The 20353-nt window shown below is 43.1% G+C and overlaps 2 protein-coding genes and 1 long non-coding RNA gene across 9 annotated transcripts in view; 1 reads left to right on the plus strand and 2 right to left on the minus strand.

Moving 5' to 3' along the window:
- Positions 1-20220, plus strand: LOC126985859 (uncharacterized). 7 transcript variants are annotated; one of them, XM_050841378.1, is made up of 5 exons: positions 1-147; positions 15196-16997; positions 18207-18339; positions 18441-18581; positions 18778-20220. In XM_050841378.1, the coding sequence occupies exons 2-5, from the start codon at positions 15211-15213 to the stop codon at positions 19732-19734; spliced, it is 3018 nt and encodes a 1005-aa protein (XP_050697335.1). In that variant the 5' UTR covers positions 1-147; positions 15196-15210; the 3' UTR covers positions 19735-20220. The 7 variants fall into 7 exon arrangements, with proteins under 7 accessions (XP_050697335.1, XP_050697317.1, XP_050697327.1 ...); XM_050841360.1 differs by lacking the exon at positions 1-147 and adding an exon at positions 10373-10476; XM_050841370.1 differs by lacking the exon at positions 1-147 and adding an exon at positions 10418-10534.
- Positions 154-4381, minus strand: LOC126985890 (uncharacterized). The gene is made up of 3 exons (XR_007739123.1): positions 1449-4381; positions 1164-1289; positions 154-1121 (listed from the first exon to the last, which is right to left on the minus strand). It is a non-coding gene; the product is annotated as an uncharacterized LOC126985890 (long non-coding RNA).
- Positions 5122-20353, minus strand: part of LOC126985884 (cytokine-like nuclear factor N-PAC) — a 22994-nt gene continuing 7762 nt past the window's right edge. Inside the window, exons 8-12 of the mRNA XM_050841397.1 lie at positions 8766-8876; positions 8249-8350; positions 7712-7874; positions 6953-7132; positions 5122-6391 (exon numbers count right to left, since the gene is read on the minus strand). Of these exons, the coding sequence (XP_050697354.1) occupies positions 6192-6391; positions 6953-7132; positions 7712-7874; positions 8249-8350; positions 8766-8876 (756 nt within the window). The 3' untranslated portion in view covers positions 5122-6191. The remainder of the gene's footprint in view (positions 6392-6952; positions 7133-7711; positions 7875-8248; positions 8351-8765; positions 8877-20353) is intronic.

Consider the following 20353-nt stretch of genomic DNA (forward strand, 5'->3'; position numbering starts at 1 on the left):
AGAACTCAGACTGCCATCAGAGAAGCGGCTTGTGTGGGTGACGGAGCATTGTCAAGGTCCCTCCAGTGCAGTGTCAAGTATGCTAGTGTGTGCTCCTCTCCTCGGCCCGGCTCTCATCATGAGTGTACCCACGCCATCCCGATAACAGTCAGTGCCTGTATTAGTAGTTAAGTCACCGTGGTTAGATAAGATTGTTTGACATGGGCACTATATAATGTGTTCCTGCACGTATACCTTACTAGCCTGTCTGTAGCCTATATTTCTCTTTTTGTTTCAAGGGTAGCCCTGTAGCCTTTTGTTGTTGCATTTGACACCACGGAGACTACATAATTACCCACTTAATGATATTGACAAGATGTAACCACGTGAATAGTAACCTAACCTCACTCAGATGGCAACCATGGACTCCTCATTGGGTGATCTAGCCCTCTTAAATGGCGGAACAGCTCCCTTCGATGTCAACCAAGCTCTTAATGGCAGACTGAAGTCAGGGTTAATAGGTGATAGCCACAACAGCATATGGGTTGTCTTTGCTCACTCGGTGATCACTGAAAATTGTCACTTAGTTGCAGCAGGACTTGAATGTGAATCTCTGTATCACCACGTCCGCGTGATGACCACTCGAGCACCCTGTAAACATATGGGCCCGGGTTACAATCCCGGCGCAGGCAGACGGCTCACAGCTCACCCAGCTGTTTGTCAATTGTCATCCCTCTCGGGTTGGTCAGTAAATGGATACCTAGGGAAGATAAATTATGGTAACCCAGATGCCACACTTGCCCTTAGTCCAGGGCAATGGGTCTGACCCACCACGGCATCAAGGGCCAATGATGGAGATGACCACCGAGTCCACACGCTGCTATGGCCTGTGTCCCCAACTGTACCTTCGTAATGCCCCGACGAGCTTATTTTTCCATCCTTCCTATTTCTCAACACGGCCTCTGCGTGTATCGAAATAACACGAGAAATTAATCAAAGTGAGGGTATTCCCCGGCTGCCTGGGATTGAACCCGCGACCAGCGTGACGGGAGAGCCACTCCTTACCGAGTCGGCCAAAGAGGTACCCCCCTGGCTAAGTGGGTTATGGGAGGCTCGTTCATCAGGCCGTCGCCGCACTACACCTTTACCTTACCTCATCTCAAGGACACATACCCCAACTGTACCTTTACCTTACCTCTTCTCAAGGACACATACCCCAACTGTACCTTTACCTTACCTCTTCTCAAGGACACATGCCCCAACTGTACCTTTACCTTACCTCTTCTCAAGGACACATACCCCAACTGTACCTTTACCTTACCTCTTCTCCTTTACCTTACCTCTTCTCAAGGACACATGCCCCAACCTTACTTACCTACCTTACCTCTTCTCATGACACATGCCCCCCCTTTACCTTTTTATCTCCTCTCTCTCAACACTCTTCTCAAGGACACATGCCCCAACTGTACCTTTACCTTACCTCTTCTCAAGGACACATACCCCAACTGTACCTTTACCTTACCTCTTCTCAAGGACACATACCCCAACTGTACCTTTACCTTACCTCTTCTCAAGGACACATGACCCAGCTGTACCTTTACCTTACCTCTTCTCAAAGACACATGCCCCCAACTGTACCTTTACCTTGCTGTTTCTCAAAGGAAACATTCAGGCTTATAAGGGAAATTGACATACTCTGGGCAAGTGAATAATTTTCACGGTTGCATTTGTACTCGTCAGCTTTTATAAAAGGAATCAGAACAAACTGTAACCTTTCAGGTTTAGAATCATCGAAAGTACAACATGAAAACACTTTTTATTAATTATCGGTACCAGTAATTTAAGCCACTTCAATTTTTGCCAATTATTCGGGTTTTTATTTTGTAGTTATACATATAATATACTTATCTTTTATGGGCAGTAAAATACACATTTTTTTACAAATATAGTCCTCAACCCTTATCAGTAAAACTGGACTCTGGAGGTGACAGGTGCAGACCCATTACACAACTGAGGGGCAGGTAAACACAGCATAGATCTACCTTATAAGAACTTACCAGGTTATAAAAAGTCATATTCACACACACACACACACACACACACACGCGCGCACAATGAGCCTGGACAAATACTTTCAGGTTAAAATTATTTTCCATATGTAAAAAATGCTCTCAATGGGGTGCTATTTACTTGTCCACAATCACATACACAGTTAACATGAATGCACATTGTGATAAAAACAGTGAAAGTGAAAATAGAACTTGTTTGGCACTCATCATACCTTTTTAGTGACATGTAAGAGACTATGGTTAATATTCGTCAATAATTGATGTTTGGGACTGAAGAATTATGTAGCAGAGATGCATGTGTTTCTGCAGGTAAAAAAAATAGTCCATCCATGGGTGATAGAAGTTTAGCCAAGGAGCTTTGTCACAGATATATACTGTCTCATCAAGGGGTCAAGGAGGGGGATGCAAAAGGGTTAATGTAAAAAAAAGCTAGTGTATGTTAGGGGAGCTTCTGTGAGGATACCATCAAGAAATTTTTGACGAGTGGTGGCAAACAGTGAGTAAAGAATCCCCAAAGCTAGGCAGATAAGACCATAAAGCTCAACTAGGATAACAAGAGAAGACGCAGTGAGCGGGGATTGACCTTGTAACCTCTCGGTCACATTCCAAGTACCAAACCCACTGAGTCATCCGGCCCCCACAGAACTCTTAATGGAACTGCTAACGATTAAAGCACGAAAGAATAAATACGTGACTCCTAATACTATCCCAGAAACCTAAAGCCATTAAGATCATGTCTTTTGACAGCCCTGTGTTGTCTTCAAACCTAATAGGTATATGCTAAAATAGAATAGAATTGAATGGTGTCAATGGTTGTAGAGTTCCTGTCACCTGTTTCTTCTCTAATGATTTATTAAAGTTTCCCATGTCCCCTTTTTGATTCATGTAGCCTATTCCTTCACCAAGACATTAGCTTTGAAATATGTTTTGACCAGCCTCCAACACTGATCTCAAGGGATACCCAGATGAGAGGGACTATTGGAAAGCATCACACTGCCTGAGCTTCCACACAAGGCATATTGTGGCAACCCCAAGACCTTGTAACTCCAAGTTTTTACAATTCAGAGTTCGTACTAAAAAATAATAGTTAGACAAAGAGCAAAAGTTGCAATTAAAAGCAACATCAGTAACCTATATGCAATGCCTTTAAAAATTTAGAGAAACTGGCAGAAGAAATTGGATAAAAAGGTTCCAGGCTTAACAATGTTCAAAAATGGTACACACACACACACACACACACACACACACAGGCATGTATACACATATCAAATGGTGCAATGATTTGTAATCTTAGTTCTCAATTTGGAAGTCCCAGGTATCAATGTTGGGCATGGCCGACACATTTTGAGCACATATCCTTCACGAATTAGAAGAGAATAGGGAACAGTGCAAGTACCAGTTGCTCCTTGCTTGCCAGCAGGAAGGGTATGAGGCTACATTCCAACTCTCCGATGAGTAGGACTGCCTGTATGACAACATATGCATGGGCTCAATTCTTGGATACCCCAACCAGGTCAAATACAGGAACACAAATGTACATTGTAACGAGCAAATAGATTAGTAGTAACGAAAACTCGCACTCTACTCTACATTCCCTCACACCCACACGCACAGCGGGGACTGTAGCAGTAGTGATGACCAACTAATCATTCATGCAAAATGTATTATGTACGTGGTATTCCATATTGTCATCAACAGTCTAATCTGGCAGATGGATGCAAGCTTCCCCTTTCCTCCAATGCATTGCATTTGGAGTACATGCAATGTCAATTTTCTTGCATTCTTTAGTTTGACCAGGATTCTAGCAAAGGTTTCTAACTTCCAAAATAATGATTTTCCAATTTTAACAAGATGGTCTTCATGCAAGACATCTGAAAAACTTGCTTTTTTCTACTTCGAAGGCCAACTTTGTGCTTTTCATGCTTCACTATAGTCTATCGAATCTAACTTGAGCCTTTAGGCACGGCTCCCCTGAGCCACGCTTCTGCCACATGACCCTATCACTCTCCTCAGAGCAGCTCGCTACCCACCCCCCACCCTCTCTCTCTCTCTCTCTCTCTCTCTCTCTCTCTCTCTCTCTCTCTCTCTCTCTCTCTCTCTCTCTCTCTCTCTCTCTCTCTTATTTATGTTATATATAATATATTTTGCTTGGCTGTGCAGGACACGATAGTAAGTGAGTCTTCCATGGTGGTGGAAGAGTGAATGGTGCGGCCTGGCGCCTGTTGCCAAGGTCCCTCAGGCGGCACCGTCACATGAGCCACATTACCGAATGAAATGGAAGGTTTACAAAGTCATTGTCTTTCCCTCAAATCCCAAGCCATTCATAACACCCTGCAGTCAGATATATATATATATATATATATATATATATATATATATATATATATATATATATATATATATATATATATATATATAATATATATAATATATAATATATATATATTCCATAAACAGATATCATACAGACTAACAGTGAGACAGATTGCCATGTGCAGGTCATCACTAGATGTGTAATCAATGGGGGGTTCCCCAGCTCAAGCCACAGGGCTCAAGTTAAGAGTCAATAGACTATAGTAAAGGCTAAGTTTCCATGCCTTAAATTTGCTGTCTGGCATTATAACATTAGTATCTCCTCTACAGTCTGCGTTTCCATTGTATGCAATTGTACTGACTGTACTGTTAGTTCAAGTGCATAGTTTTAAACACCTTGATGGGAAGGTGAGGAAAATAAAGTGAGCCAGATACCAACCACTGAATACATGCATCATAGACTCTACTTAATCTGAGTACTACTGATGTTTCCTTCTGCTTGATGCCAGAATTGTTAAAACACTTGTATTAATATCAGAAAATATATTTTATGACATCAGGGAAGTACCTCACATTTTTGTGGTTTACATTGAAAATGTCAAATGCGTACATTCCAGACTTGAGTGAAACTGATATTCCCCCTATATCAAAAAATTAATTTTAGCAATTGAATATTTGAATACTTTGCTACTGTCCATGTGTTGTCTCGATTGTTTACTGCTTGGTGAGGTTGTTTGTGCTGTCGAGAAAATTTTACCACATAATTTCTCATTTTATTCCATATATAATACTATAATAAGTAATTTGTAGCAAAGCATGGAAGCATAACTGTCTCCCTTAAATTTCCATTTCCTCAACCAATATTTTTTACTGTTTGATATACTTATGCAAAAGGTTTCTTCTGTTGTCCCTCAGTCATGATTGTACACTAGACTAAATCAGGGCTAAGTTGTGTGAAATGCACAAAAGTTTTAAAAATCAAGACCATTATGATTTGAACTCACATCGGGGATTGTTGAATTTACAATTTTTACAAAAATATCTTAGCATGAACCAAATGTACAAAGCAGTTACACAACCGAATAAAAAAGCAGAAGATATTCAATAAATGAGCAATGACTGACTTGTAGAAAACTTTAATTGAGTAAAATTTTGTTTATCCATTCAACTGCTTAATTACTAACACAAAACATACATAACAAAATTTATATTGCAAAAAATATTTAAAATATATAGTAAAAAATCAAGTCGCCATTTGCTGTCAAATCGATAGAAAACGTAGAATGAGGCGACTTTGTGACACAACTTACACAAGTCTTTCCACAAAGCATTCATACTTTTTGCCATACAGTAAGCAGAAGGAAAGAGAACAGGACAAAATGAACTAGGAAACTCATCAGTAAAGGAGCATACCCAACTCCGGTCCATTGTCAAGCCAATTCATACATTCTTTTAGTGAACCAAGTTGTTATTTAAGAATCTCCACAGCTTGTGGCTAACTGTCTTTGAAATTTTCAACTACACAATGTAAGTCACTTTATTATATAAAAACTTAATCATTCAGCTTACGGTCCAAACACCTAGATGGTAGAATTCAACTCAAAAAAATAAGTGATATTAAAACTATTTACTAACATACAAAATGTGAACAGCCAATTGCCAGTAAAACAAACACAATATACAGAGGATTTGCACTATTGTTGATAAAACAAAAACAAAGAATGTGCACTCATGGCAAACTGTGATGTGTGACTGTGGGTGCACACTTGGGTGAGGCCACGGGCTCACATCCATTCAAAACATACTGACGGGTTCAGTTTTTAGTCTTTGTTAGAATCGGGTGCGTATGTAAACACTGGAGACATCGTGCTCCCCGTAACCAAGTCGTTTTGCATGTTTGAAAACTTCATTTGTGGCTGCTGTGAGCGGGAGAGGCAGCTCTAGTGTGTCTCCCATGAGCATTCCCAATCGGAGATCTTTCTGCATGTGCTGCAGTGGCAGATGTGTGGGAAATCCTCCTTCAATAATTGCTGAAAGAAAATTGAACAGAATTAAGAATACAGGGAATCTGCAAGAGACCAGTTTGCCCACTCACGGCAGCTCAAGTGATGCAACACTAAAATTTAGCTTAAAGTAGCCTAAGTTGGGAGGGCAAGAGGGTAATGAAAACCTATCAAAGATCCTCCCATGTCTTAGCTATTAGTTAACACTCTCCTATACTACCAAGAAGCACTCCTACTCTCAGCCTGACCACCTCCGAACTGCATCATTACCCTCTGGAATCACTCATGGTCTGCCCTCAAAGAATAAGCATTCACTATCATTAAGTTAGTTTTAATTGCAGTATTCCAAAAATGTTAAGTTTTTTTTTTCCAGCAAGCTTCATGAAAATTGGACCATTGGTTTTGCATAATACTGATAACTGACAAACAAATCCCAGAAAAAGTAGCCCCAAAGATAATATTAATAGAGTCTAACTATAAAATTAAGCCATTATTTTCCAAGTCTTTCCAGCCATACATCATTTACTTGAGAAAAACAATTAAAATTGCAAGACTTTGTATCAAAAGCTTTGAAACAAGGAAACTTACCTTTCCCTTTCTCAATCATGAGGGGACAAGCAAGTGAGGTTAGTTCCATAATCTCCATTACATCTTTCTGCTGTAATCCAGCTCTGTCAGCGAGGGCCATGCCCTCTGCAAGACCTGCTAGCGTTACTCCAGCCATGACTTGAAGAACCAAATTCATCTTGCTTGCATTTCCAACTTCACCTGTTGAATAAAAAGGCTATAAGGATTTGGGTGCAGGATCCTTTCTCTTATTGTAGAACTTGTCCTGATCATGGTATAAATCAACAAAGAATTACCTCAATGTTGTACAGAAAGTCTCATTACACCCACTCATCATCATTTCATCGATGCCTACTCCTAGGAGCTCCCACAAGGGATGGCCACGGCAGAAGTTTCCATCTTTATTTAGACACTCCCTTCTTGCCTGGTCAAAGTTCCTCAAGGATCTTTCACCCCTCTCCCTAACGTACTCCTACACCCTATCTCTCCATTTCACTGGAGGTCGTCCTCTAACATTCCCTCCCTCTATCTCACTCACACACACCCTCTTGGTCATCTCACTCTCCTCCATCCACTCCATGTGGCCAAACCACTTTAAAGTCTGTCGCTTCACTTCTTCCACCACTCCACACTTCTTCCCTTCACCCACGTGACACATTCCAAAATGCTCACACACTTTCATTACTCATTCCATCCATTCTACTCAAACCACATGCACTCCTCAAATAACTCATTTCCACTGCCTGCACTCTAGACCTCTGATTTTCACACACTACTTACCCAAATAGAAAGAATTTTTACCCATTGCCTGAAAACAACTTTGGCAATCATCAAAGAGTGTCCTGTCGCCTGCTGCAAGGATGACAAGGGTGCCCTCCTCAGCCTGCACCTTGCTCCCTTGAACCTGTGCCTCAAGGTACCGCCCTCCACGCCCACCAATTGCCTGCAACAGTATAACTCTTTAATAGAAGTAACACTAAGTAGATATAAACTTTTCCCACTGACAATTACATAGATACTATTAACACCAGGCAAAACAATACAGCCTTTGGTTAGGCATCCTCTGTGAGTTTAATGGGAAGTACTTCTGTCATCACCACCTCTTCTGTCTTATTTTCTTTTACCATAGCTACTTAAATCTTGCATGTCAGTTTACTTCTCTAAGTTTACTAATGCATTATACATATTGTACTAAAGAACTTGCACCAACTGGGTAATGTTTCAATGGCCCTTACGTATTGCAAAAAGTTACTGATGTAGTGATGATGTATAAAGCAGCTGTATCACTAAAAAAGTGGTTACTAAGCCTTCACTTACCTCAGCAATATCTTGAGAGGTTTCAGCATCAATGCCAGTCATCTCAACATAACCCTTGTCAGCAGACATCTCTTGTAGGACTCCACAATTGCCAAAAACCATCTGAAAAGTAATGGAAATATTAATATATGTATTTAAAGAATTTTTAAATAGTATACCATATTTGGAATATGACTTTTTATTGTAGCTTATCAATCTCACTGTGGGAACAGGATTCATTTCAAAGTCTAGGTGACTTGAAAATTCATACATATGACAGACAACAAAGAATCTTTACTTTTTAAAGCAGATCACCTTCTCTTCTGTTACAGATGAGACCTGAAATTTATATGTTGACTATGTCCCATCCTAAAAATAATATAAAACACAATGCTGAAGACCACTGTGCTATATCCATGGCATCTAACTGATAAGAGAAAATAAATGGCGAAAATTACATACTTAAAATCTAATCAGTGGTATTATAGATATATTTCAGTGTCAATGACAAGTTGGCATGTCTGATTTCTAAACTTACATTCTTGGCAACCTGTGGATCTGAGACACACGAAAACGTGATGTCTGCTGAAGCAATGACGTCTGACGGGGTCATCATTTCTTTGGCGCCTGCATTTACAAAATCTCCACACTGCAAGATTGAAATATGAATTAGTGAAAACAGTAAACGGAACTGGAAAGACATGATAAGCCATGTAATTATGTTGATCACTTGCTGAGTACGAGGGCAAGAGGGTTGGGGGTCAATTTCCCTACTTAACCCAACTTCCTACATTCTGGCGATTATAACTAGCCATAAGGAAATAGGAAAATGCAGCACTAGACAAAAAAAATAATAGTAGCACCGAACAATAAATCGATACTTACTTTTCAAACTGTACTATCTGATTGTGAGAACACTTCACCTGATGCAGTGCACTGGCGGGTGATAAGCCGCTCTTGTAAACATAAACCAATTAACCCCAATCAATAAACATCGCACCACTATCATAAAGCAGTGAAGCTGTTTTAAGTCTGCATACTTGAAAACATACTGACGCCATACGTGTAATCTTATCAGCCCCATAAACATGAACTGCGTAGTAATAAAGGAGTGGAAGAGGGCACATAACATATCCCTAAGCTAGGCCGCAAACAGGTGGTGCATCTGGGCGGTTATACAAATGGTGACCCAATAAGTCGCTGCCAACATCGATTGTCGCACCATCCACAACCCCCTCAGTCAAGGTCGCCTCACTTCAAGCCCGCACGTGATGATGGATTTGTCCCGAAGAGGTCACAACATAACAATAGGTCGAAAGTGTTACCAGAAACGCTGTCAACATGGGGATATGGTGCGTGGACAATATCCCCCTCGCTAGACTACCACGTAATCCCCAGAAATCCCACAAATACAAGGTGTTTACTCAGAGGAGTTTATACTTGTCAATCATTATTCCCTCAAAATTCTCTAACCCTTGTAAAAAGAAGCACATAAATCATTATATCCATTATGGTGCTGCAAGGCTCTGCTCCCATATGGTTATCGCTATCGGGAGGATTAAAGGTAAATGAAGTCATGGTTTGAAGACATCCACCACACTAACATAAGCAGACGCCACAGATATTACCGCAGCTTACCCGCAACATTACATGAGGAAGTTCTTGGCTGCCCAATATATTGGTCTATGGCGCATTATGGCCTTGCTCGACACCAACAGATACGACAACCGTCCTCCGACGAGCAAATCACGGTAATGAATAAAATCAGGGCCATAATTATATCAGTTCAGTGACCCGACATGCACTAATGTCGTTGAGGTAGCTAGGTATCCTTATCGTAGACAGGAAACAGCTGAATGAACTATTACAGCACTACTTGCTCTACACCTGTGGAAAATTTCCAGTGCTGCAATTCGTAATAGAAATAGCACCGCCTTCCCTGATTGACATAGGCCGCCCGTACCGCATCCCCGTCTATGGGTGTGTATGCAAGGCCTGACGTCGCTAATGGCATGATGTGTTGAGGAATGAAGCAAATAAACAAGAGGGAGAAGACGCAATACAACGTGGGGAGTTGCCAGTTAGTTAGCGTTGGCGCCATCTCGCATCGCTGGCAACCTTCCTCTCCCCCAGCGCCGTCACGCCTCCCCGCCTCTTCGCCCCCCTCCCCCGATCCCCGCCTCGCCACACGGCCCTCGCCTTCGCCAGTATCTCTTCCACTCTTGTCTGAGTGTGTTGTCAGTATTACCGTGAGTCCCAACGCCATGAAGAGCCTCACGGATACGTACACCACCGATCTTGAATAATGTTTGTGAATGTTTAGAAAATACGTAATGGTTGTGAATCCTGCAAAAAGTACGACAGAAGGTGAATTACTAACAAAGGAGTGGAAGTCCCGGTTAGTATGGCGGGGATTGTCGGGCTGGCGGGCGGGCGGGTTGGCTTCCCTCCTTGGGCTGGGACCGGCTTGAAATTGTGCTTCATGTTATAAGTAAATCCTCACCTTCTTAATGATTAAGATCAATTTGACGAGGCAATTCATTTTTTACCTCAATTTCTAACCTTAGCGTCTACACACACACAGGGGTGGGGGGAGCGAAAAGAGAGCATGTCTTCAGAGAATTCGGAGCACGGACGTCACCCTTGCTGTTGGACATAAAAAAAAATCCAGCTTAGGGGAGGGAGAAAAGGACGGAGGGATTGAGGCAAACAGGTGACCGATAGCACCACGTAAATGGAGCAGGGACTATCACGGTGCTCTCACTACCTGCTGGGATTTGTGGGGCAAGCAACAGTGCCTCGTTATTCTCTCTCTCTCTCTCTCTCTCTCTCTCTCTCTCTCGGCCGTGTGCGCGCCATGAAGACAAAGCAATGCCTGTCGGGAGGTTGAGAGGGCATGTCGGGGGGGGCTCAAGGCGGGCATGTGTCGTGTATTATAGCGGTGGCTGGCACGAGCGGCGGCGGGCTGGCGTTAGTATGGAGAGTGATGCGCCAATATGTTTCTGGCACCGTTCAGAATAATAACTTTGTCGTCTGCTTGACCTAAACATAAGATAAGGATCAGTTTTAACGTTGACATCGATTGGCAATATTACCAATAACAGCGATAATGGTGAATGTGGGGAATAGATCGTTTATGTAACTCAATCTCCCAGCCTTGTCATTTTGAGGCATTTAGTGTAGGTTTGCTTTGGTCTACACATGCAAACACTTGAAAAGGCTACGTCCAAAACAGTCACTCGGCATTAAAGTAAATAAAAAGCTTAAATCCCTCATAGTTTACGAAATGGCTGCAGAGTAATCATTCCAAGTATATGCCTCGAAACTAGAACACTGGTGACTGCCCTCTTATCGTCTCGGGGGGATCTAAACCCTTTTCGTTTCCCAGAGATGAACTAGCAAGCGCCATCTCTGCATTTCCTTGGCTCGGTTTCTTTCCCATTGTCCTCTCATCGTCTGGGAATCTGAACCCCTTTCGTTTCCATGCGTCTATTTCTGCCTTTCCTTGGCTCGGCTTCGTTTCCATTGCCCTTTCATCGTCTGGGAATCTGCTAAACCCCTTTCTTTTCCTAGAGATAAAATAGCAAGCACCCATCTCTGCTTTCCATGCGTCTATTTCTGCCTTTCCTTGGCTCGGCTTCGTTTCCATTGCCCTATCATCGTCTGGGAATCTGCTAAACCCCTTTCTTTTCCCAGAGATAAAATAGCAAGCACCCATCTCTGCATCTCCTTAGTTCAGCTTCATTTCCACTGCCCTCTTATCGTCTGGGAATCTGAACCCCTTTCGGTCCTTAGAGATAAATTAGCAAGCGCCCATCTCTGCATCTCCCTGGGTCGGTTTGATTTCCATATAACGACGATTCTCATGCAGTTACGAGTCCCTGAGAGCCACCCTTGATATTTAAAGGCAGGTTTTTGCGGAACTTGCGGCCAGTGGGATGTTGCAAGCACTTTTCTATTCCGACTCCAAGCAGCTTTTTTTGCAGCTTCAACCTCTAATATTTTTTTGGTAGCTTCAACCTCGAATAATTTGAGTTCCGAGGTTTTATTTTATAAAGTATAGATCTAGATTCCCTGCTCAAGAGTCTCTGCGTGAGATTCATTACTCGTGCCAGGCCATAAACGGGGTTGATTATGGCATGAAAGATCGGTCACATGCTGCTGATACTGCCGGCTGACTCCATGTGTTGGCCTGCTGGGTTGTCAACGCCACTACCCAATATTAAGGTGATGCATTTATATTCCTATTTGTTGCCTCATAAATAGTGTAATAATTAAATCGAGGTAATTACCTTCACTTAACTTATAGCGATTTCACCCACAAAAAATAAAGACTAAATAATATCGTAACAAGGCTCAGGATATTTGTTTTAATAGTCAAATGAATTAAGAAAGTGGCAAGAAGTCTCACCCGAGTTGCGACGCACTCGAGTGTATCAAAAGAACTGCGTGTGGATGACAGTCGGTTAAACAATAGATAGCGCCCGTCAGAATGAGTGGGGGAAAATGCAATAGGGAAAGTGAAAGTCAGTCGCGTTACGATACATCTCAAAGAAGTAAAACTGTGAACGGAAATACACTGAGAATAACTAAGATAAAAAAATAACGGAAGGGAAATACCAGGCAGGAAAAGGAATATCCCCAAACACACACACACACACACACACACACACACACACACACACACACACACACACACACACACACATTTTATTAGCGCCAAAAATATTATCTTGGTAGGATTTTGTCCCCCCACCACGAACTGAGAGAGAGAGAGAGAGAGAGAGAGAGAGAGCGAGAGCAGGTAGCGAGCGGGAGGTAGAATGTGAAGGTTGAAAGGAGGAAGGGAGGAGAAAGAGAGGGCAAGAGAGAGAGAGAGAGTAATGTGGGTGGATGCGAGGGCGATGCTATATATTAGGACTAGGAGAGCAAGCAGACCAACCACGAACCCAAGCCGAGCATCGATCTCAGTTATTCCATTATACCCCACGCCTACGCTGTCCCCGCTAAACCCCGACAATGATTTTCTTCCTTCTCTCCGTCTCATAGTCGGCATGCAGGCGCCTTTCCGTGACTCCCTCCCATTACTATCCACGGTCAATGGTCTTCGATACGTGTTGGATGACTCGAGACTCGCCCACGTGCACTATTCCTTGGGTTCTTATTTTCGCTGCGTGGGTGTATGTTGTTATCTGGGTTAAATGCAGCTGTTTGAATGCGAATATTGCCGGGTATGCAGATAAATATTTAGGGGATACGAATCCATTATTTGTTTTTGTTTCTTTGAGTGGATATGGTTGTCTGGGTGATAAGTGTGCAGCTGTCTGAATCCGAATATTACCGGTACTCCCATACACATTTAGGTGATAAAACTCCATTATTTACTCTTCTTTTAGTATTGATTCAAGGCTTGCATACTCTACGACAAACGATCACTGCATTCATATACCTTTTTTATATAAGTAATTAATCGAGGTTTACATGCTCTTACGTCAAACGATTACCACATTCATAGCTGGTTACTGCGGCCGGTCAATCGAAGTGGCTAATCAACCTGACATTAGTGACTGCAGGAAACTTAAAGCAACTGCAAACATCATCGTGAATTGGACTAATAAACTAAATCATTCACATCATCACGCCGAGCCACCATTAAGTCTCAAAGCCCAGACAACCACACGCCCTGACGACTATCCATGCACGCAGTTACATGAGGAACCCGAGTAAGATTCTAAGGTGCATATTCTAAAACATTTCCGCTCGCAAGCCTACATATTTGACAAGGCTTTCGTAGGAGTTTTGGGCAGTTCCTGGAGTAGTTTTATGACCCTGGTGGTAGTCTAACCCTTTTTCGGTACATGAACCTACGAAAAACCCTTATGAGGACCCGACTTCGAAAAGAGTTGGTGAGGGGTGGAAGCGTCTGGCAATACCGATCTAAGTGTAGCCTACATGATTTACCAGATTTTATAGAGCCTTGAACTGAACAATAAGTTAGTTCAATTATTCAAGTCACGAATTTAAAGCTAAACCTGATAAAGAGTTTTGTGGACGGGACCTCACGGGTGTAGGCCGCTTCCGGATATCATAACTACGTAGATCCAATTTACACACACACACACACACACACACACAGACTGGTTTACACAACACGTCCTTGGAAGATCGTCCTGTGGAGTCATATAGGAGTGGTGAAGACCCCTGCTACACTTTCCGAGCACACTCCGCGCCGTGTACGTGCAGTAATGGCGAGTTATGTAAGTCACTGGAGGGGGAGGGGGAGGGGGGAGAGGCGGAGGTAGGTAGGTAGGTAAGTAGGGATCATATGCAACAAACGCGAAAACAACGATCTCATTGGCTGTTACTATCTCTGTTTAGACCATTACTCCTGAGGACGTGGCTGGGGCGATGGAGATAGGCGGCGGGGGGAGTGAATCTAGGAGCGCAAGGTATACAGAGATCGATAGAAGCGCGTCGGTATAGCGGGGTGCGAGCGTGGCCAGCCCCCGCTACGAGCTCTCCTTCAGTCAGCTGTGCGCCGCCCTCAAGCCGTCACAACCAGAACCAGTCCTTCCACCAGTGCTACAACCAGCAACCACTCGGCCGCTTGAGCCATGTGCTTCCCCGGGTAAGACATCACACAATACCGTGGAGGGCGGCGCGGCAAACGGTGAGAATCGTACTCGCCGAGCATCGCGAAAGAAACGGTCAGGGTAATAGTTTTCCTGCTGAACGGTGGCAGCCGCGCCGGGGAGTGAAGGAACCCAATATGGCTAGATCAGTTGCGCCAAGGATGGATGTTCCCGAGCAGGTGGATAGAAGCCATAGTGTGGACGGGGGTGAATGATTGGCAGTGGTAGACGTGATATCTCGGCTGGTTTCTGCTTGTGCTGGGAACCTGGGGCCAAATCGTTAGCCCCTTTGTGCCGTAAGTGAATTATGGGTATTAATTGAGAGTATTGTTGCAGGCTCTGTGAGAGGTGATGGCGGGGTGGCAGTGGTGGCGGTGGTGGTTGTGGTGGAGTGTGTGGACCCTGTCAGCGGCGGTAGTGCCTGAGGGCGAAAATGTTCTCAGGCCGGCTCTACACGACGCGGGGTGGGCGCCAAGCGACCCGCACTGCCCTGAGAGCTGCTGGTGCCTTCTCCCGGGTGAACTAGAATGCCTGGCAACCGGGGAGAAGTACCCGCCTCGTCCGCCCAGTGACATAACAAAGCTCGTCCTCCACGGCTACGAGTTTGTCCCGGCACACTTCCTCGCAGACCTCAAACGCCTGCGCCACCTCACCGTCAGCGGCAGCCAAGTGACCAGCCTAGCATTTTTGCCGCTTCTGCCGGAGCTGGAAGTGCTTGAAGTCCGCTACAACCGTCTTCAATCCCTCGGCGGGGGCTACCTCAAAGCGAGCACGCCAGCCCTCACCCACCTAGACGCATCCCACAATGAAATCACGTTGCTCAATGCCACCGACCTGGAGGGGCTCAAAAAACTGCAGAATTTGAGTCTCCACCATAACCCCATCTCAGAAGCAAGTGCTGATGCCCTAAAAGACCTCACCTCTCTGACCCACCTAGACATATCCAAATCAAAAATATCAAAACTTCACTCCAATTGGCTGGCAGATGCTAAAAACCTTCAGTATCTCAATGTGAGTAATGCAAAAGTACGTGAGGTTCCACGGATCCATGGAGAAAACATACGTGTGCTAGATGCATCACACAACTTCCTCGCCAATCTCCCAGATGGATTGATTATGGCAACATGCCTGCAATCCCTCTTCCTCCATCATAATCCCTTTGAAGCTGTCAATGAACAAACCTTGATGAATAGTAAATGCCTCCAAGAACTGCACCTCAGTCACACTCATATTGTTAACATTGATGAATTTGTCTTTGCTGATATGCCACTGTTACAAAAGTTGCACCTTGAACAAAATGAAAGGTTAATCAGGGTTGAGCACGGGGCTTTTACTGGCCTCCACAATTTGCAGTACTTGAACCTTGCTGAGACACCAAATTTGAAGGAAATTGAGGAAGTAGCCTTTGCAGGTTTGCCTAACCTGATCTCCCTTGATCTGCGGAAGTCTGGTCTTATGGTGCTACCACTCTCCCTAACTAAATTAGTTAAGCATAATACATCAGTCTTTCTTGCAGGAACACAATTACATTGTGACTGCTATAACTCATGGCTTCCTGATTTGCTCACTTCTACTGACATATCATCCTGGAATGGTGTGGAGCCTCTTGCCTGCAGCGATGGTCATTTCAGGAGTGCTGCTCAGCTTGCTGCGCATATTAACTCCTTAGGTTGTGAAAAACCACAAGCTGTCACTCATTCAGGAGACACAGTAATGGCCAAAAGCAGGCAGAGTGCCTTACTGGAATGCAACATGACAGCCAATCCTTCACATTCCATTTTGTGGCTCTCTAAGGAGCACAGAGTCTTCCGGTACAATGATACCAGCGGCGACCACGACGACGAATGGATTAGCTACCACATAGAGCAGGTGGCAGCATCTGCTTCCATTGATCCACGCTTTGAGGTGCTTGCATCAGGTCACCTCCTCATCAGAGAAGTTGATCACTCTGACATTGGCTGGTACAAGTGTTTCGCCTACAACAGTGTGGGCAATACCTCAATCCTAGTATTCATGAGCATGAGTGATGCTCCTCTACGTAACCTCTACAATGAGAGTCTTCTCTTCGGCTTCGCCTGTGCTGCCCTCTTCCTCTTCATCACACTTCTCATCCAACTTATAAACTACCTCATGGACAGGTAATGCCAATGCCAATTATCAGAGCATGAATGTGTGTGCTTATCAGTTAATGACCAAAACTGTTCTTTTCTCCAGTTTACTTTTGGTACTCAGTTAACATGTATACACAGTACTTAATTCTATGCATATTTAAAGCCAGACTGAAATAAATACAATAAATATTACATAATGAATTGAAGTAGGGATGCATTCTTAAAAATAAATCAATAAGTATAAACAACTCTTGCAGGACAAAGTCTGATGTAAAGTTTGCAAATCTTAGCCTCTTTGATTTATTGATTTAATGTAGAAAAGTTTTATAAGTGCTCTTCAATATCAATACTGCCAAGTGCCAATGTATCAGAATAAGTACATGTGTAGCAAATATTAGCATGTAAACCTGTGTATGGATGTAAGTGCTGGGTACCTCAAGCCTTGTGAGCTCTAGGGTGTGAATTTAAGAGTTGAAAGATAGGCATGGTAATGACATTGTGCAAAAGATGATAATTACTTGACTATTACCTCACACAGTCCTTTTGACTAAACAAGAGCCAGGGATAATTGTTGTGCTTTTGTATTTGTAAGCGTAAATGATTAATGCTATATGATTAATGCTACAGAGTATAATTTGATGGTTGCCTCACACACAGGTACTCCTAACTAACCCCAGTGTTGTGTTGTCATGCATTCTTTTCCATCATTAACTAAACCTGTTGTCTCTTTCAAAATATTTGTTCACCTGACCACACCATCTCCGGGAATCATCCTCAAGGTTTCTATTCACCCACTTGCATTTTAATATCTGAGAATATTATTAATTATGCATGTAACATCATACTCAGTACAATTCACTTAGTACAGTTGTCTGTTCCTGAGATACTACTTTTCAGCCTCAGTAAGCCTCATAGGATGAAAACATATCATTCCATGTGCAAATTTAGTGTAGGAATCACAACACATTCCCTATCATGTAATGATTATCACTATTATATATCACCCTTGTTCTAGTTCTTAATCTGACCAAGCACTACTATTATGTACTTATATTTTGACAAGGAAAGTATTTTTTTGTACCATCAGGATATATAAGGCTTTGGTATGAGTATGTCATATGAATTTCTCAGTTTTGTTTATTACTTGATTAGTCTTAAGCAGTGCATGCCTAGATGTTCTCAGTGACCCTGTTAACCGACAAATTCAATGAAATTCATACATGGGTGCTATTGCAGACTAGGATGGGAGTGCTGCTGCTGCAGATACAGAGTATCGCCAAAAGCTCGGCAGATTAAAAAGCTGCTGGAGAGTGTGGAGTCCTACAAGTCCCAACAACTGGACAGGTTACGAGAGAATTATAACTACCAGGTAAGGTATCTTGTAATATTTGTGTAAGAAAATTCATTTTACTGAGCCTCAATCTCCAAGATAAATGTGTACTGAATGACTAATCATGCTGTCTGTTTCAGGTGGTGAGCATCAAGGACAGCTGCTACCAGCAGATGGAGCGCATCAGAGAGAGCTACGGCACCCAGGGGAGAAACCTTCGGGAGCTGCGAGACTACAGTACGCAGGGCCTGACCTCCATGAGAGACCAGTATCTTGACCAGGTATGTTGAATGTAGCCCCTTCTCTGCAGCTCAGAGAGGAGGGTACAAGCGACAGTCTGTTATTCATTTTTCTAAGTTCGTAATGAGATATTTGCTACAGCCCTGATCATTTTTAACTTGGATCAGTCATGTCAACATGAATTTAATCTGTTATGTTTAATTTTAGTGACGTGTCACGTGTAATTTTGCCCCACAGGTGAACAAGGTGCGTGACTACTCGGTCTCCCAGATGAACAGGGTGCGGGAAAACTACGTGTTCCAGCGCCACCGCATTAGGAAGTTTAGTGCCCATCAGCTGTTGCGCCTCAGAGAAACCTACAAGTACCAACAGAAAACTCTTAATAAGATCCTTGAAAACTTGCCTGACCTCTACCTACAAAACTGTAGAACAGGAGCGTGTCAGCGCACAGATTCCATCATATTTGACGACGCTTTACACGGGATAGACGCTTATTACAGAGTGGATTTCCTTGACACCCAGAGCCATTGTTCAGATTATTACACGCCAGCCAGCACGCTTACCCACTCATTTAGATCAAACAAAGGGCAGGACCCCGTAAAACAGCATTCTCGAACATCTTCAAATACGTCAAGTGATTTTGTTGAAGCTCAGGCCTGGTTAAGAAGAGACTCAAGCGCCCTGAGTGGAAACAGTCCGTCTCGCACCTTACCGAGTTATTCCAAAATCCACGGTCGCAGCTTAAGTGTTGCTGGGCCTAGTTTCATGGTATCAGACCCCGTCAAAGTACACAAGCGAAGCCTGAGTGCAAGCCACCCGTCTCACAGAATTGCTCCGGCACCCGAGACGAGAGGCATCCCGGCACGCATCACTTTGTGTGAAGAGACAAGTGACTACAACAACCAAACTTGCCCAAACTCGCCCATTTCAGTCCCAAATACTCCCGTTCATAAGAAAAAGGAGTCAAGTTCACCTGCCCCTTCTCTGCAGGCACTGAAAGTGCAAAGTGTTGACAATCTTGAGCCAATTCACCAGAAAACAGAGGTACCTAGTACAATTACTGAGGTCCCTTCCGTTAGCAGCGGTGAAAATAATGCTTCTAATACTACTTCAGATGAGACCAACTCTGTTGCAAGTGATGTTTCTGTGCAGCCCGATGTGGTAGATAGAGTAGCATTTGAGACCTCTCTCTAAGCTTCAAATTATTTTCCCAAATGTAATGAACACCAGGGGACAATAGTATATGCCTTTATTTTCTGCAAAAAGACATAATGGTGATCACCAGTAAATTTTGCCAGTTTTAAAGTGCTGTTGCCCACTTAAGTGAGTAGTGGATGCCAAATTACTACAATTGTAACGAAGAAACCGAAAGCTATTTTAATCATATTCATCTGGGAGGACAGTGTGTGAAGCCACTTGTGCCAACGTTTGTTTGTAATTAGACCCCTGTATAGGAGGTGGTGTTTACTGTTCCATGTGGATAGGCATTACATTTTCCTCAGCTGTGCAGCCATTGATATCCCATGCAGCTGTCTAATTGCTATTCCAACGTGTTGTAGACTCATACCAAATATCATTCATATATTTTCAGGTTAGTGCCATAAGCAAGAACCATTTTCCATCACATGTTATTTTTAGGGTTGTTATTTCAATAGTTAAAAGAATCTAGGTTGATTTAAATGTATAGTTTTATTATCCACTGACTTCTGTATCCAAGGGCACATACTTCAAAGAGACCGTCAACTTTAAGCAGAACACTGGTGGAAACACTACAGCAAAGGTAATTGAAAATCAGTGTCAGAAAAGTTGAGTT

The sequence above is a fragment of the Eriocheir sinensis genome, chromosome 5 (assembly GCF_024679095.1).
Source record: "Eriocheir sinensis breed Jianghai 21 chromosome 5, ASM2467909v1, whole genome shotgun sequence".
NCBI classification, from domain to species: Eukaryota; Metazoa; Arthropoda; class Malacostraca; order Decapoda; family Varunidae; genus Eriocheir; species Eriocheir sinensis.

Coding starts and splice junctions, on each gene's coding strand:
- LOC126985859 (XM_050841378.1), top strand. CDS start 15,211: ATGGCGGGGTGGCAGTGGTGGCGGTGGTGGTTGTGGTGGAGTGTGTGG. Junction 16,998..18,206: donor ATAAACTACCTCATGGACAG/GTAATGCCAATG, acceptor GTGCTATTGCAG/ACTAGGATGGGAGTGCTGCT. Junction 18,340..18,440: donor GAGAGAATTATAACTACCAG/GTAAGGTATCTT, acceptor TGTCTGTTTCAG/GTGGTGAGCATCAAGGACAG.